This window comes from Buteo buteo, chromosome Z (assembly GCF_964188355.1).
Source record: "Buteo buteo chromosome Z, bButBut1.hap1.1, whole genome shotgun sequence".
Lineage (NCBI taxonomy): Eukaryota > Metazoa > Chordata > Aves > Accipitriformes > Accipitridae > Buteo > Buteo buteo.
This window is the reverse complement of record NC_134204.1, coordinates 41764427-41779965: the sequence shown is the minus strand read 5'-3', so window position 1 is coordinate 41779965 and position 15539 is coordinate 41764427. Positions and strand designations below refer to the sequence as shown.

General features: G+C 39.8%; 1 protein-coding gene across 2 annotated transcripts in view; it reads left to right on the top strand.

Annotated features, from left to right (window-relative positions):
• MAMDC2 (MAM domain containing 2) overlaps positions 1 to 15539 on the top strand; it is a 63882-nt gene that overhangs the window by 32832 nt on the left and 15511 nt on the right. For both annotated transcript variants that reach the window (XM_075020398.1, XM_075020399.1), the window contains exons 4-9: positions 554 to 638; positions 1601 to 1738; positions 4048 to 4304; positions 7251 to 7344; positions 10011 to 10157; positions 11022 to 11287. In XM_075020398.1, coding sequence (XP_074876499.1) covers positions 554 to 638; positions 1601 to 1738; positions 4048 to 4304; positions 7251 to 7344; positions 10011 to 10157; positions 11022 to 11287 — 987 coding nt within the window. The remainder of the gene's footprint in view (positions 1 to 553; positions 639 to 1600; positions 1739 to 4047; positions 4305 to 7250; positions 7345 to 10010; positions 10158 to 11021; positions 11288 to 15539) is intronic.

The window sequence follows — 15539 nt, the reverse complement described above, 5'->3', positions numbered from 1 at the left end:
CGAGCTGTTCGGTGCTCTTCCCAGTGAACGTGTGGCACGGCCCATGGGCAGGGGCGGCCGGCTGAGCCGTGCGGTGAGGGTACCGCTCCTCACGGCAGCCCCGCGGGGCTGCTGGCATCCCAGAGCAGATTCGGGACCTCCCAGATCCCGGGTCTGCAGCTGCCCTCCTTCCTCCCTGCCCTCTGCGTCCTTCTGGGAGGAGTCGGAAGCTGGGTACGTCCACCCAAACCCCGCCACATCGCGTCCTTCACGAGAACGTCCTGTATAGCCACAGCTGAGGAATCTGGGGCCCCGTACTCTTATGTGAAGTGTGGGGTTTTTTGGCCTTGCCTCATTGTCCTTCAGTGTGCATCCTGTGCTCGAGGAAGGGCACTGACTCCATCTTTAATGCATTCTGCCAAGCTCCTCCAGCAAAAGCACCTCTCCTGACTGTAAGGGTGATGAGCCCTCCACATGCATTTAATTTGTTCTCCTGTTTGTCCTGTTTGAATGTCCGGGGTGATAACAGAAATACTGAAACCCTGAAATTCACAGTTTGGTTTATATTCTGCAGATTGTACTGGAAGGTGAAATGAGACAAGATAAATCTGCCAGTATAGCAGTTTTTGAAATTAAAATAACTCCTGGATATTGTATCGGTAAGTACTGTCTGCTCAGCTCTCATATTCTCTGCAGAGAAAAAAATGCCTTGTTGGCAGTTTTAAAACTGAATTAACGGTCTGGGTTTAGAGGAAAGACAATGGCTTTTTCCTCATTGAGAAGTAGGCTGCCATATTTGATATAGATATTTTTTAAGCTAAGGTTGCACACACTAATACGTGTTTTTATTCACCCATCTCTGTGATATATGTAGCCATTTCACATACAATAATTCATTCTAAAGCTATTTATTGTTCAAGCAGGAACAAGTGTTATATTTTCACAAAACTAGATGGCTGCAAATATTAAAAGTAACAGCTGTGACATTATTTCTGCTGTCTGCCTGCTCATGTTTCCTTACAGTGACATCTTCCTGGCTGCAGAGTCAAAACTCTGTTGATATTTACACCTACAGCCATTTGCTCATGACATTTGCCAAAAACAGCTAATGAAGTTCAAAAATCTCAGTGGCTAGGAGGCCGGGAGACCTTTGCATTTCTAGGGAGTTCTGGTGGAGTCCAACCGAATTGTCACAATACTTTGACTCTGTGAAGGAAACACAGCAGTCTCACTACCGCTATGAAACACTACTCCTGCTTCACTTCTAGCCATCCCTGATTTATAGGTGGAAGTTCTGCTCTGACTATTGAATACTACAAAGTGGTATATTTTACATTAATTTTATTTGATTCTAAATTACAGCAGCCCTATATTGCCAAATAATGAAAAGATAGAGTGGACCGAACAGGATGGAAAGGAAAATTTTATCAGAAATTGATCAAAAATTGTGGCTAAGTTTGCTTCCATTTATTATAAGCTGTTAATTGTTGCATCCAGTTTTATAAATACAGGTGTTATCTGCACTGCCATATGTAAAGTGAGGCCAGTGCTTAGCAATAGCTTCTCTTCCAGTTTCTGTAATGAAATGTGTGCACTCAGCTGGTGATGTCTGCAATTGCAGAATGTGACTTTGAAGAAAATCATCTTTGTGGCTTTGTGAACCGCTGGAACCCCAATGTCAACTGGTTTGTTGGTGGAGGGAACATTCGCAATTCTCAGTCTATCCTGCCCAAAGACCACACACTTAACAGTGAACTGGGTAAGCAACAAATGTAGAACAGAACTATAGTGGAAAATTTGAGTCTGTGATCCACCTGTGACTGTTACACTGCAAATTATGATGTGAGTTGTTTCTTTTCTCCAGGCGCTGGGTGGGGTAAGAATTACTTATGTGAAAAAAAGGACTAGAAAAAGATGGGGGGAATTTTCAGAAGTTCACACGAAGTTTCATGTAAGCTTTATAATAAAGTTGTTATGCTAGGCTTCAAAAGTGCTCAAAATAAGGATAAAATTTTGGACAGAAAGGGGGAAAATTGATCTTTCTGTGGATTCCAAAAGTATGGGCCACAGTGAGCTTTAAAATCTTGTACTGCTGCTCTGTACATATGGCAGGGGTTTTCCTTCCAGTGGCTATTAGGAGAGTTGAGCAGGAAAGCTAAAGGATTGAAACATGTTTGGAGAATCTCAGGTTAAATTGCACAGTTTCGGAGTTTTGTTTGTTTCAGTCAAATGTGGTGCTGTTAATACAGTCCGTTGGAGGCAGAATGCTGTAAAGACTTAGAGGATTTTCAGCACCTTCCATGTGTGAAATACTTGTCCTGGCCACCTTGTTGAGAGGAGCACGTTTTACATAGTCATAGAGAAGGGTTGGGGGATAGCTTAGCCTTTGATGTAGTGTTGCATGAAGTACCACAGCAGGTGATGGTCAGGAGATCTGGCTGCTGCAGCACACTGTGCGTCTCAGACAACGTGACGCTTGTGATGGTGCAGGGAATTGTGTCATGAAAAGCAGGGTTGATCCTCTTTCCTTAACTCACACTGCTGTGTCTTTTCATTTATTTCACAATTGTGTGAGTTGAGTACAGAGTGTCAGTCCAGCCCTGCATCACCCCATGGCACCTAAATGCTGGTGAAATTTTGATGGAAGTTTAATTCAGCACAACTTCAACAGCAGACAGTGGCTCTACCTATTAAATAAAGTACTGAATGTGATAGGAAACATCGCCAACTGGGAGGGATCTGTTTTCTTGTAGCCACAGTGTTTCCTTTTTCACACCAAACCCTCACTGCTGACCATTGACTGAGAAGACCCCAAGAAGCCAAAAGTCACAGAAGAGCCTTCTCTTTGCAAGAAGTGTGCTATGAAGGCACATCAGCTAAGGAGATCATAATTAAGCAATGAAGCGTGGTAGAACTGCAAAGCAAAAATGAAGCCCAGAACTTCTCAGGCAAGTACCGCTGAAGAGTCACCAGTCCCCTGACAGTGGGCAGGCTGGAGGAGACTACAGCCAAGCAAGCCCTTTCCCCTCCTTCCACTGGAGTGAAGCAAGAAGTGATATCTCCATGTTTGAGAACACTATTGGCTAATTAACGTAGTGGTGTAGATACAAACCTAACGGCACAGTTTGCAGTGTCCATGCTGAAGTAGTCTGTCAGTTTGACACTTCATTCTCCTCTAAGTTTTCTACTTGTGAAGAACCATTTTTCCATTCATCAACTGATACTGTTTGATGCTGTGTTTCTGGGAGTGTAGAAGAAGAAAAACTACACATGCACAGCATATCCATGCAGGTGGATGTGTCCCATTTAAATCGAGATAGCTCTCCCAAAATCAAAGTCTGAGAAGCTGTACCCTTTGAAAATCCTGCAGGTCATACTGGCTGTTGAGGGGGAGGGAGTCTACTCACCTGTAATGCATTTTTCTGTTTATTAACATCTCCCAAAAGTCTTTTTTAAGGATTTTACAAAAAAACAGTCTATTCAGTAAAGATAAAACATTTAGAAACCAAATCCTAGATAGACCAAGCAGAATTATACAAGCAATGAAATGTGCAGAATAAAGGTTATTTGCCAATTCATTTGATATATTAAATGAACTGCTGAGTGTTCATGTGAGGAAAATGTGAGGAAACACACAGCTTATTTACAGTCTTGTTCATTAATTTGGGTTGCCTCAGTAAAAGTTGCACTTGGAAAAAGACTAAATACTATACTGAGCTGTTGGGAGGCAGGGTATTCACTCAATTGTAACACATTTTTCCATTTATGAAGGGCTCTCAAAATTCAGAGAGTTTTTGCTTTCTTGAATATAAAGGTCTTGAGTAAAGACTTAAGAAAGACCTGAGACCGACTGTTTTGCCAGTCGTATCTTAGCCAAACAACTTGGGTTGTACATAGGAGGAAAGGAGAAAAAAAAAACCTCTTAGAATTACTAAAATTTCCTAGGAATCAACCATTGTTGTCCAGGTTGTAGAGATACATGTCTAGTCCCTGCCCATCTCCTGGTACTTCTTGTAAGTGGTGTTCATTAAAGAGTGTCCTTATACCAAGTTTCTTTTATACTTTTAGGTCACTACATGTATGTGGACTCTGTTTACGTCAAACATTTTCAGGAAGTGGCCCAGCTAATCTCACCGAAGACCACAGCCCCAATGTCTGGCTGCTTATCTTTTTATTATCAACTTAAGCAGGAGAGTAGCATTGTTTTTACTGTTTACTTGAGAGACACGAGTGGCTTTTATGAAGAGATCTGGAAAACAGACAGTGCACTGAGCGCGGACTGGGCGCTAGCAGAAGTTGACTTCAATGCGCCATACCCCATGGAGGTAAAGCAATCGTTCCTGTACAGGCCAGCTACGACTTCAGGTTGCATCAGGCAACAGTGCTGACTCAGGCTAAGTCAGGAACATGGCAGTGGCTGTCCAGTATCTGAAAGATGGTTATAAAGTTGCTGGTGATCTGTTGTTTCCTTTGTCCACTGTATAAGCGTCAAGGAGGTACCACCTTCCATACTGGTGCTTGATTTTCAGCAAAGATCAAGTCAGGTGGTGAAGTGCTTGATCAGAATACCTTGGGAGGTTGTAGAGTCCTACATATGTGAGGTCTTTCAGTTCCTACTAAATAATGTTGGTGCTCTCTCAGTCCCATATTTCTGTGACTCGATGATCCATTTTTGAGGATGCTGAGTACCATAAAATAATGCATGCCTCCCACTACAGAATAAAAATTAAAAAAATATTCGAGCTCTATTCTCTACCTTGTACAACCCTGCAATTCAGTCTTTTTGTGCTTTCACAAGATAAGAGTCCAAACTTGGGTCCTAGTAGTACAGTAGTCCTTAGGTGTGAAAATCAGCTCCTATGGTTACTATAATTAATTTCAAGAGTATCAGAAACAAATTGAATGCTTTATTCCCTAGTGTTTACTGAAAAAAATGCCAAATCTTAGAATATACATTTTATATATATATGTATGTATTAAAAAAGATATATACACACACATACATATGTATAAAAATGTGTGTGTGTGTATGTATAGTATATATACATACATGCATATATACATTGTATCTTTATATATATGTAAAATATATATTCTTTTCTATAATACATATATAAATATCAGAAGATTGAAATAAACAGTGTTTATATATTATATATACACATATATACTTACATGTATACAAATATATGATATATATTTTATACATATATATGTGATTTTATATATATATATACACACAGACACACTTTATACCTATATATATATATATACACACTTCTAATACTAGGATTACAAATAAATCAGCTTTCATTCTACTTGCTTTAACTCCACATAAGTTATTTTTTTTAATTCACTGTAAGCCTGCAGATTTTCAGGAATTATTAGGGGTAAAGCTAATTTTCATCAGATGTTGCATAGTCCTTTTATACTCTGTAAAGTCATTGACCAAGTCATCCACTTGAATTGTCAGACTTCAAATGGTATGGGAAAGGAGATTAGGTCTGATAACGTCTCATAATACTGAATGATAAGTAAGTGAATTACTTATTTAATAAAGTAACATGGAAGGGAAAAAACAGTCCTAGCACTATAGATGGAAATTAATTAATGAGCTTGGCATTACTGTGGTTAGTTTTGTGAAAATATCCTCTCAGTTCTTAGTGGCATTCATAAAACCATCCAGAATGTTGGAAACTATACTGGAATAAATCGCATAACAGAGGATGTTGTACCACTGGATGAATGCACAGGGTAACCCTGTGTTCAGCAGAGTGTGCAGCTCCAACCCTTTCAGTTAAAAAAGAATATCCTAGAACTACAAGAGGGAGATGGGGATAATCAAAAGTATGGAGAAGTTATGTTAATGAAATAACACTTTTCAGCCTGTAGAAAAAGTGACTGAAATAGAATATGGTAGAGGTTCATAAAAATTGTGAATGACACAGAAAAGATTAACCGTTCCCTTTTTCTCATAGTTTATCTTGCTGTTCCAAATTCTTAATTACCAGGTATCTGTTTTAAAATAAAACAAAGGGACAATTTTTTCCTATATCACATAACTGTAGAATTCGCTTCCACAGCGTACTATGGATACCATTATTCTGATCAGTTAAAAAAACTATTAGACAAATTAATGGGAAAGAAAGAATCCATCAGGAATGCAATGTGAGGGAGGAAGAACTGATAACTTGTCATTGTCTTCAGTTCTTTCTGCAGGTGACCTCTGTTGGAAAGAGGACACTGGGCTAGATGGGCCTTTATTCTATTCCAGGAATTTTTATGTAATCCAACAGAGTCACTATTTTAGAGATCGCTTTATAGAAATAAGATTAAACCTTGCATATAATTTCTTCTGTTGCTTCAAAGAAGGTCTTCCTCTTTGTTTCATCTGGCTAAAGGAGATCGCTTGGGATTCTTTCACAGCTCTACTAGTTTGGCTTCCATCCCTAGGCGAGACATCACAGGCATTGCTTTCACTGAACAGGATCTCGCTCTGGAAGCATCTGTCCTTATATCCTTGTTTTGTCCCTGGGGTTGCCTGCGATTCAGACCTTTTCTCAAAGTTTTCCTGTAACTCAGAGCTTTGTTACTTAAGAGAAATTTTAAGACACTTCCGCAAGAGTTATAGACTGTCCTCCACTTACTTGAGGAAGTGATGTCCACTGGGAATGGCTAAGTACAAACGTTGTTTGATTTTTGTGGTAAACAAAACACAGCAATAGCTTTTTGGTTCTTATCTTAACTAAATTTTTTAAAGGATATCTTCCCTGCCAGCTGATGCCAAAGCATGGGTTTCAGTGTCTGAGGATGTTTAGAGAAAACAGTAACAATTAATATTGTAACAGCAGAGTAATCCATACAGTTTGGTTTCGCTCTTGATCCAGCTAGATTCTAGACACAGTAATATTTAGGCAGCTTTGGAGTTCTAGTCAATACAGACTGATGACCCTGAATACTGGCTTTGTATGGTATCATGACAGTAGCCTTACTGCATCTTTAAAACTGCTGCTTCATAAAGCAGCAGAAGAGCTATGTTCCCCTTAATTTTCTATTGACCTTGAGTGGGCAAAGATCTGGTGCCAGGGTCAGGCTCTGATGTATATCCTTAATAAGTGATATAATTTAATTTGTCCTAACACCTGCAGTGCTATCTGAGATGCCCTGGAGTCTGTCTGGGACATCTGATCAGAATTCTGTAATATGAAGATGTGTATCAAAATTATTGTTGTGTATATGGTAGATGAATAACAAACAATTATAATTTCCAGGTAATATTTGAAGTTGCTTTCAATAGTGCCAAGGGAGGTTATGTTGCCCTTGATGACATTTCTTTCTCTCCGGTTTACTGCAGCAATCAGACAGGTATGAGTTCTTACTGCTATTTACCTTCCTTATTTTCCCTCTTTGCTTTGCCCCTCTGAACCATCTGTCAGTACTTGCAATATTTGGTAGTGATGTGCAGATGCTACCTTCTCATCGGACCAGCACAATTGAGCTCCTCTTCCTCCTGGCAACAAAACAGCAGATAAACACTAATGCCATTTGTTTGATCCAGAAACCAGTCCTTAATGCTTCCTTTCCAAAGACCTTGCCCCAGGGATCTGCAACAGGAGCACTGGACTGAATGCTTTATTTACATCACCCCAGCTTTTGAACAAGTTACCACTTGCAGGCCTGTCATGGAAATAGAGGGGGATTTCCCCAGGTGTAATGGTATGAGGAAGAAAATGTCCTGGCCTTTTCATTATTGCCAATGTAGGGAATATCTTCTTCCATGCCACATGCCCTGAGGTGTTCTTCAGAGCCAAAACAGGAGCCTTGCTTTCCTGTCTTCACTCTTCCAGGAGGTATTATTCATCTCAGAGTGGCGCATCTGTCAGGATTTTATTAGGTTTTCACAGCAGCAGAAGTCAGCTGAATCCACGTGACCTCTGCTGTAGAGGCACTTGGGACGAAGGACTTTATCATTTGTGAATGCAGCCTCTTAAATAGCTGTGTACTGGTTGCTTGGGTTTTACTGTAACACTAAGCAATAGGCAAAAGTAGATTAGTGGTTTCCCACTGAGTCCATCCATTCTTTTAGTCTCAAGTTTGAATTTTTGGCTAATGTTTTGAAGTGATCAAGGAGAAAGAGAGTTTTTGCCCTTTTGTATCTGCTTGGAGTCTCTGCTAGCTTTACCTGATACTGCTCAAGTATCAATAGGAGGTAGATTCCAGATATGTTACTAATCCATGACTCTTGGCTGAGTAAATCTAGTAGTTTCATTAACTCCTCAATGCCTGTTCTGGTTTTGCTTTGTTTTGCAACAAAAGTCCTGAGTTATGTTTGCAGTACGCCATGGAATGGAGCTGTGTGCTCATCTGTGTTTTCCATTTTAATTTTCAGATGGCTTATATGTGTTGAGGTGTGTGATTAATGTTATAGTATTTTCTGCCCTAACCCTGATTTAGTCTTGCTATCATGGCCCATGTTCAGATCTGCTCCGACCGGTAACTTTGATAGGTTCAGCTAGACCTTTGCCTAATAACTCTGAATTTGAACCCCTGAATTTCAGGGGTTTTTTTTCTGTTTGAGAAATGAATGCCAATCATTTGCTTTATATTTTGTTGAACCACAACAAAGCTGGTTAATCCTTCAGACTTATGACCTATTTCCATCTTCAATTGTTTTATGTAGAGATGTTATAAGGCAAGAGATCTTCATTCTTGTAGTCAGCCACAGCAGTGTATATTACAGCATTGATTTTTTTCCTTATTTTTCTGGAACTTTGTGTCAACAAAGGTCTCAATGTTAGCCAAACTGAGGGAAAAGGTACCAGAGTATTAAACTTTCTTACCAAAGGGTGAATCTTTAATGCTGCATGGACCTGGTATTGCTCCAACTGTGTTTGCTTTAGCTGGGAAAGCAGTGGAGGGAGGCCAGGGCTGCCTCCTTTTTCTCTGTAGGCAGAGAAAGAGACATGGGCAGTGCTTAGATCTGGCTTATTTGAGGCTGAAAAGACCACAGGCATGTCTCCAGTGCCAAGATTTTCCTTCTCCTGAAGCTGATCACCTGCGTCCCTGCCCTTGCCAGGAAGCCCCTCTTAGCCTCCATGCAGAAGGGTCATGCATGCTGCCGTAGAGTGATGCTCACAGGGTCCTGGCTCCTGACGTAGCCAAAAATTGCATGATGGCTTTGGGTTGTGCCCCTCCTTCCCCCAGCACCTGGTAAGAGTGACTGATGAGGCTTTTGAAGAAGTAGAAATGTTTTACTTAAAAGCACCCATTCACCAGCAGGATTTTTTCAGACTAAAGCAAATCCTGTCCCATGAATTCCACATCGCAGGTCAAGAGGGAGCCATCAGCAGGGCTGGGGAGCTTAGCTTAGCTTTTAATCAACCTCACTATAAACAGTTCAGCTTTCTTTGCTGCAGTGCTAAAATGAGTGAGGCATAGCTCCAGAGGTCAGTAGCCATGAGGCAGTACATGAACCGAAAGCTATTTGACTTACACACTTATGGCATGCATATGCACACACGTTACACGTGACTACAAAAGGGTTTTTAAAAAGTGTTCTTTAAAATAATATTAAACGTTGATGTTAGAAGGTTATCCCCTTGGAAACTGAAATGAAAATATCACACCCATGTGCACACACTTGCACACTCATGCTCATTTTGTCCAAATATCTTTTGAATGAAGGAGGAGGGTGAAAACAAATCATGTGAATGTCTTTGTGCATTATGTCCTGAAGGAGGAATCTTCTCTTAATATCTGTAGCTTATTTATGTTTTATAGGGACTGTGAAGGAGGTTTCCTCCCAGCTCTAGCAAAAATGTAAGAAAATAACACCCACTTGCGATAGAAAATTGATAGTTTGATATTATCACAATAATATTGCGTATGTATGTGTAATATCTTTGCACATGCTTATCTTCTGTAATGCAAAGAAAGATGAAATAGAGTATTTTTTGGCATCCTTGTGCTTCAAATACCTATGCTTATTATACTGTGCTCTTCCTAACAGAACATATGCATCTATCTTTTAGGACCTCCTTTCAATCCTGCTGAGGCAGGCTGCAATTTTGAGGAAGATCTGTGTAATTTTTACCAGGATCACAAAGATGGCCCAGGATGGAGCAGAGTGAAAGTGAAGCGTAACGTGTATAGAGCAGGAGATCACACTACGGGATTTGGTAAATCAGAATTCCTTTTCACTAGCAGAGTCAAACTGGATATAAAGGTTAACCTGTTGTATCATTGTTCACGCTGTTAAATAATGTCATCAGCACACTCTTTGGATTGCCTCACTGCAACTCCGTGCCATTAAAAATCAGTGTATGCTGTTCTGTCCTATCTGGGACTCTGGCTGTGCCTCCCCACATGTAAAGGGGGAAAGTCACCTATTGAATAGTCACTCAAGGCCAAAAATCAGAGTATCTTCACTATACTGATCTGTAGTCACTGAAGGGAAGATTCCACAAAAATTTGCAAGCAAATACAATAGTAGCTTAACCCATTGCTTTTAATATAGAGGACTGGTGGGCTCTTAGCTCTTCTAGGATTATGATAGTTGGTATTTTTAAGGGAAAAATGTGAAATGTTGTGTAGTGAAGGCATGTAGTGAAAGGCCTGATAATAAATTCTGAAACTCACACATCTCTGTGTAGAGTATTCATGGTTCTTAATCATATGTGCAAAAGTCTCACCTCTTTACACTTGGTGCAGGCAATAAGAGGCCTTATGCCCCATCCTTCATTCTTCAGTCTTGGAGTGGTACCAGGTTTCCAGTGAGGCCAGCAGGCCAGAGAATTTTTCACTGTAAATTTGAAAAGTGCTTATTTCTGGTAACTTAGCCATGTGCCAGTTTAGCTTGAAGTAGCTGGGATGCTTTTAGAAAAATTCTTGTTTCCTTTCAAACAGAGTGTGATAATCTGTTTCCTGCCAGTAGCAACTGTTTTTATAACCAAAGCCTGATGCAATAATGGAAGCTGCTTTAATAGCAAATCAGCTGTGCTAAGTGTGTATTAGAAGTACTCAATAATTGCACTGTCTTGCAGGTTATTACTTGTTGGCGAACACAAAGTTTACATCACAGCCTGGGTACCTTGGACGTCTGTATGGCCCAACCCTGCCAGGAAACTTGCAGTTTTGTCTGCGTTTTTATTATGCCTTATATGGGTTTTTCAAAATGAGTGGCACTCTTGCTGTTTATATCTTTGAGGAGAATCATGTTGTTCAAGAGAAAATCTGGTCTGTCTTGGACTCTCCAAAGGGAGTTTGGACTCAAGCTGAAATCTCCTTCAAAAAGCCCATGCCTTGCAAGGTAAGAGCCAGGTCTTCAAATCTGCTGAATTCTGGATGGAGATTTTCCTTGCCTTCTCCTCCCAAAGTTCTTTGTTATCTGTAATTCTAAGTGAGTTATACCTGCAAAGTGAAATAGAGTTCCCCAGGCAGTACAGTGGGGAGTGGAGTATTTCTTCAGAGCCTGGCTCCCATGGGAGCCCCGATAAAGGGTCTTCCTACCAGAAATGGGGCAGTGTTGCTCTGGTGTCCTCAACTGTAGTTGTACTGTTTGTGGAGATTTCACCTGAGGAGCTCCAATGAGAGCTGGTTGTGTTTTGGTTTCTCAGCAGGCTCCATGTTCAGTCTTTTTTGTTTGTTTGTTTCCTGTGTGATTCTCATCACTGTACTCAGTTACAGATTTTAATTAATCTAAAAAGTCAGTACTCGTAAGTTCTGGTCAAAATGGGGAGCTGATCCTATTTTCCTAAACTCAACCACTGGGTTAAAATACAAAACCAGAAGTCAGTGTAATTTAGAGGAATGGACTTGAAGTATTTGTAATGTCTGGTTGGATAGGTCACTTCATTATCTCAGCAAGTTAATAAGAATAACAAAATATTTCACATCACCTCTTGAGTAAGTTCTCAAGCTGCTGTTATTCCTCAGCTCCACTCTTTTTACAAAGACTGACTTTTACACACATTTGTGTAGGTGCTGCTTCTGCAGTTATCCTGATTGCTGTAATGGGTTTTCACTATCTGTGGGTCATCTAAGGAGGACCAGATGGATCGCTACCTGATGACACTGAGATAAATCCAGCCTTTTTTCAAAGCGCAGTAGTACTGTGAACATATGAATGAAAGCTTGTCTTGTAACTCAAGTATTTCTAAATTACAGACAAACATCTTAAGCATTTTCCCCACTATAAAGTAATTTTTCAAATGGCAGTAGTTATTGAGCTTAACTCTTCTGGAAAAAAAAAAAAAGTGGTTTTCTTTGAAGTAAATACACTGTAAAAGAAAAAGTTGACCGGAAAAAAAAGTTGCCTAACTGTGTTAAAAGGGAAATTTACGCTGAGAATTTCAGTCCTAATTGTTGGCTAGTGTTTTCTCTCAGAGATCTGATACCTTAAAAAATTGATGTGATTTTTATGTATGTTTTTTAATGCATTAAACATAATAGAATTTCTAATTCCTTTTCAACTGATATAGAAAAAATAATTTTATTACTGCCCAGCAAGTGCATGATAGAAAAGTCTCTCATATTATCATCCCAAAATACTTGCAGAAAAGTATTTTTCTCTTTTTTTTTTAATCATGAAAAGGTATTGGTTAAAAAGGCAAGCTCATAACATACTTTTGCCATCTCCTGTTTACGTATTTCTTTATTAATTCCAAAAAGGTTCAGTAGCTTGTATAACGTAATACACTGTATGAGTAGTGATGACAGCTGAGCATGACTGTTAAAAATGGTTTACAGCCTTGTAGGTGGCAGATTTTTTAGCATCTGACATTTACATGGAAAATCTTTTCCCATATGAATTTATGAGGAACTATTTTTATGTTTTCCTAGAAATTAGTATATCTAAAACACTTGTGAAGAAACTTGCCTGGGATGGAAATCTTTTCATGAATTGCAGCTTTCATGTCTGTAGTTACCAGTCTGTCTGTAGGCAGTAACAGATGGGGAAAGCAGCACAGAGGGAAATAAAGAAGTCAAGGGAATATCCTCACTGCTTCTGAGCCCGAAGGTCTGCAGCAGGGAAGAAACCCAATGCTCTGCAGCAGGAGGGTTTGTTGGCCTCTGGCAATTCTCAAAAACCTTCAGTGGGTCCTTCAGGTCTTGTGATGGGAAAGCCTTCTTTCCCATGGAAACAAGTTGCAAAATGATTCTGTTGAGGAGGCATTTCTCAAATATCACAAAAAGTGAGATTTATTGAGCTTTAGAGAACTTGGCATGTGTTCAGCATATCATAATTCAAACACCCCTTAGCCAAATAACTATGTATTTGGCGGTGAGGTGGGGTGTGAAGTTCTACCTTAGCCTTTTTTAAACCTATTTTTTCACACTGTCTTTTTTCCTGGATTGGAAAATTAAATTAGGTTTAGAGTAGGGTTTAAGTTGCAGTTTTGCATATGTAGTAGATGCCATTGGTACATAATAAATCATGCGCAAGCTATAATGTGCTAAACTTTGTATAACTTTTTTATGGTTTTCATGATGGCTGTGTATATACACCATCAGTTTATAAGTTTTCCTTAGACAAATAGTAGATGGAAGACAATGGGTGAAGTCCTGAAGTCCATGTTATTATGGAAAAGTATATCAAGATATGTTTACAGCTGAGAAGGTAGCATATGAAAGACAAATGATGCCAAAGTTTAAGTGTGTCTGCTTGCCATAAGGCAAGGGTGAAAGACAGGTGTAGTTACCAGATGTTTGCTTGTAATATTCACAGGCAGGCTTGAATGAAGTTGAACAGTGAACCCGATTCTGGCTTTTCCTTGCAATCTCATGCCCAACTCTTCAACCTTAATAATTTAAAAGGTCCTTTTGTGCTTTATTTTATTTGTTTCTTCTTTTCCAAGCCAACAGAAGGAAATAAAGGAGCACTGTGTATAAAGCATTGTATAAACACTTAGGTTAGTTATCTGTAAAGATGTGTCTGCCTAGGACCTAGTGAAATAGCTGACAAGGAACGCTCATTTCAGCAGCTGTCTTCTTTGAAGGCCAGAGGTAGAGGAGCATCAGAGCATGTTTCGCCTGACAGCAAGGAGTGGTGGGAACCAGCAAGTCAGGGATTACACTTCAGTCTCTGGAGGGAGAGGCAGTATAAAGAAACATGACAGAAACAACCTCGCTGAAGCTTGACCTTTCTTGTCCTGTCTCCTCCAACCTGTCCTTGTGTCTTTTGCCTCCTCACTGATGCATCTTTGTCTTATCTATCCTGCCCTGTAGGCAGCAATTCCGCACACCCTCCCCTTCCCTGTCATCCCCCCCGCCCCATTCCCTATCTTATTCCTCAGCTCTGGACAGTCCAATTTTTTTCCCTCTAATCCTGTCCATGTCCCAGACCGTTTGCCCTGTTTGTCTGAGTTCTTACAAATTTTAGGTTTTCAAAAACTAATGACTTGACAGAAAGCACAGTTCTGGCACAAAGACCAAACCCTGACACTTTTCATGTTCCGACTCCAAAGCCTAGGAGTGCCCAAGCTTTTCAAAGAATTTTTTAAATAGGGGCAAAATAAAACCTTTTTTCTTAGCCTTGTTCTCGGAAATGATGGAACTGTTTTGGCTTAAATCTTCCAAAACAAGCCTGAAGCAAGGACCCAGCATGGAAAGTCTGAGCTGAAATCATTGCATCTTGGCAATGTTACAAGCAAGTGAAAAACAGTTTTTTAATGGAGTGAGGTGGTCTCATAATAAGGTAGGGCTACCACCTTTCCTCTAATACAGATGTGGTGGCTGATGTGCCCATTGTATTGTTTTCTGAGATGCATTATGTCTAGACTTGGATGATAAGTTGTAGGCATGCACAGTAGTTTGGCTGATCAACTTCTTGGTTACTCGGTGTACTTGTAGATAGGGTCAGTGCCTGTGGAAACAGTAAACACTCTCCTGCCAGTTCCTTAATGGCTAGTGAAGTCAGTAAGGCAGTTGTAATGCTGCTTTGGCCAGGGAGTCCTGAAGGTCACAGCGATTTTGCAGCCAGAAAACAATTGTTCTAAAATACCTGATTACCTATGTCCTTCATCTTTCTTCTACTATGAATCCTACTCCCAAGGCTTTGAAAACAATACAAAATCTGTCTGATGTGTTTTAATTTTGGTAACATATTTGTTTGCATCAGGACAATAAAAAGGCTCAGATTTTCATCTCTTGGTTTGTGTAATGGTTTTTGCAAGTTCTTTTTGAATTAGCTAACTGCAGTCTGGCATGGATTGTTGGCTTGAGTTCTATGAGCAGGAAACATGAAGCTGGTCAACAGGCTTTAATATGACACTTTGAAAATACCATGTTGAAAAGGTTAGGTGGGTATGATCCAGCTAAGCAAGTCATAAATGTTTATACATATATATATGTATATATGTGTACATACTGCAAATACATATGCTATATAATGCTAGCAAGAAGGCAGGAAATTTAAAATCCTGATTTCTCAATTTGTACTTGAGGCACTCGCTCTTTTAGATAGTGTAAGTACCTATGATCCTATACACATACAGTATTGTTTTTATACTCTGTAGTGCCTGGGGAATAAATGTGGGAAGGTAGAAATAAATAAAAAAAAA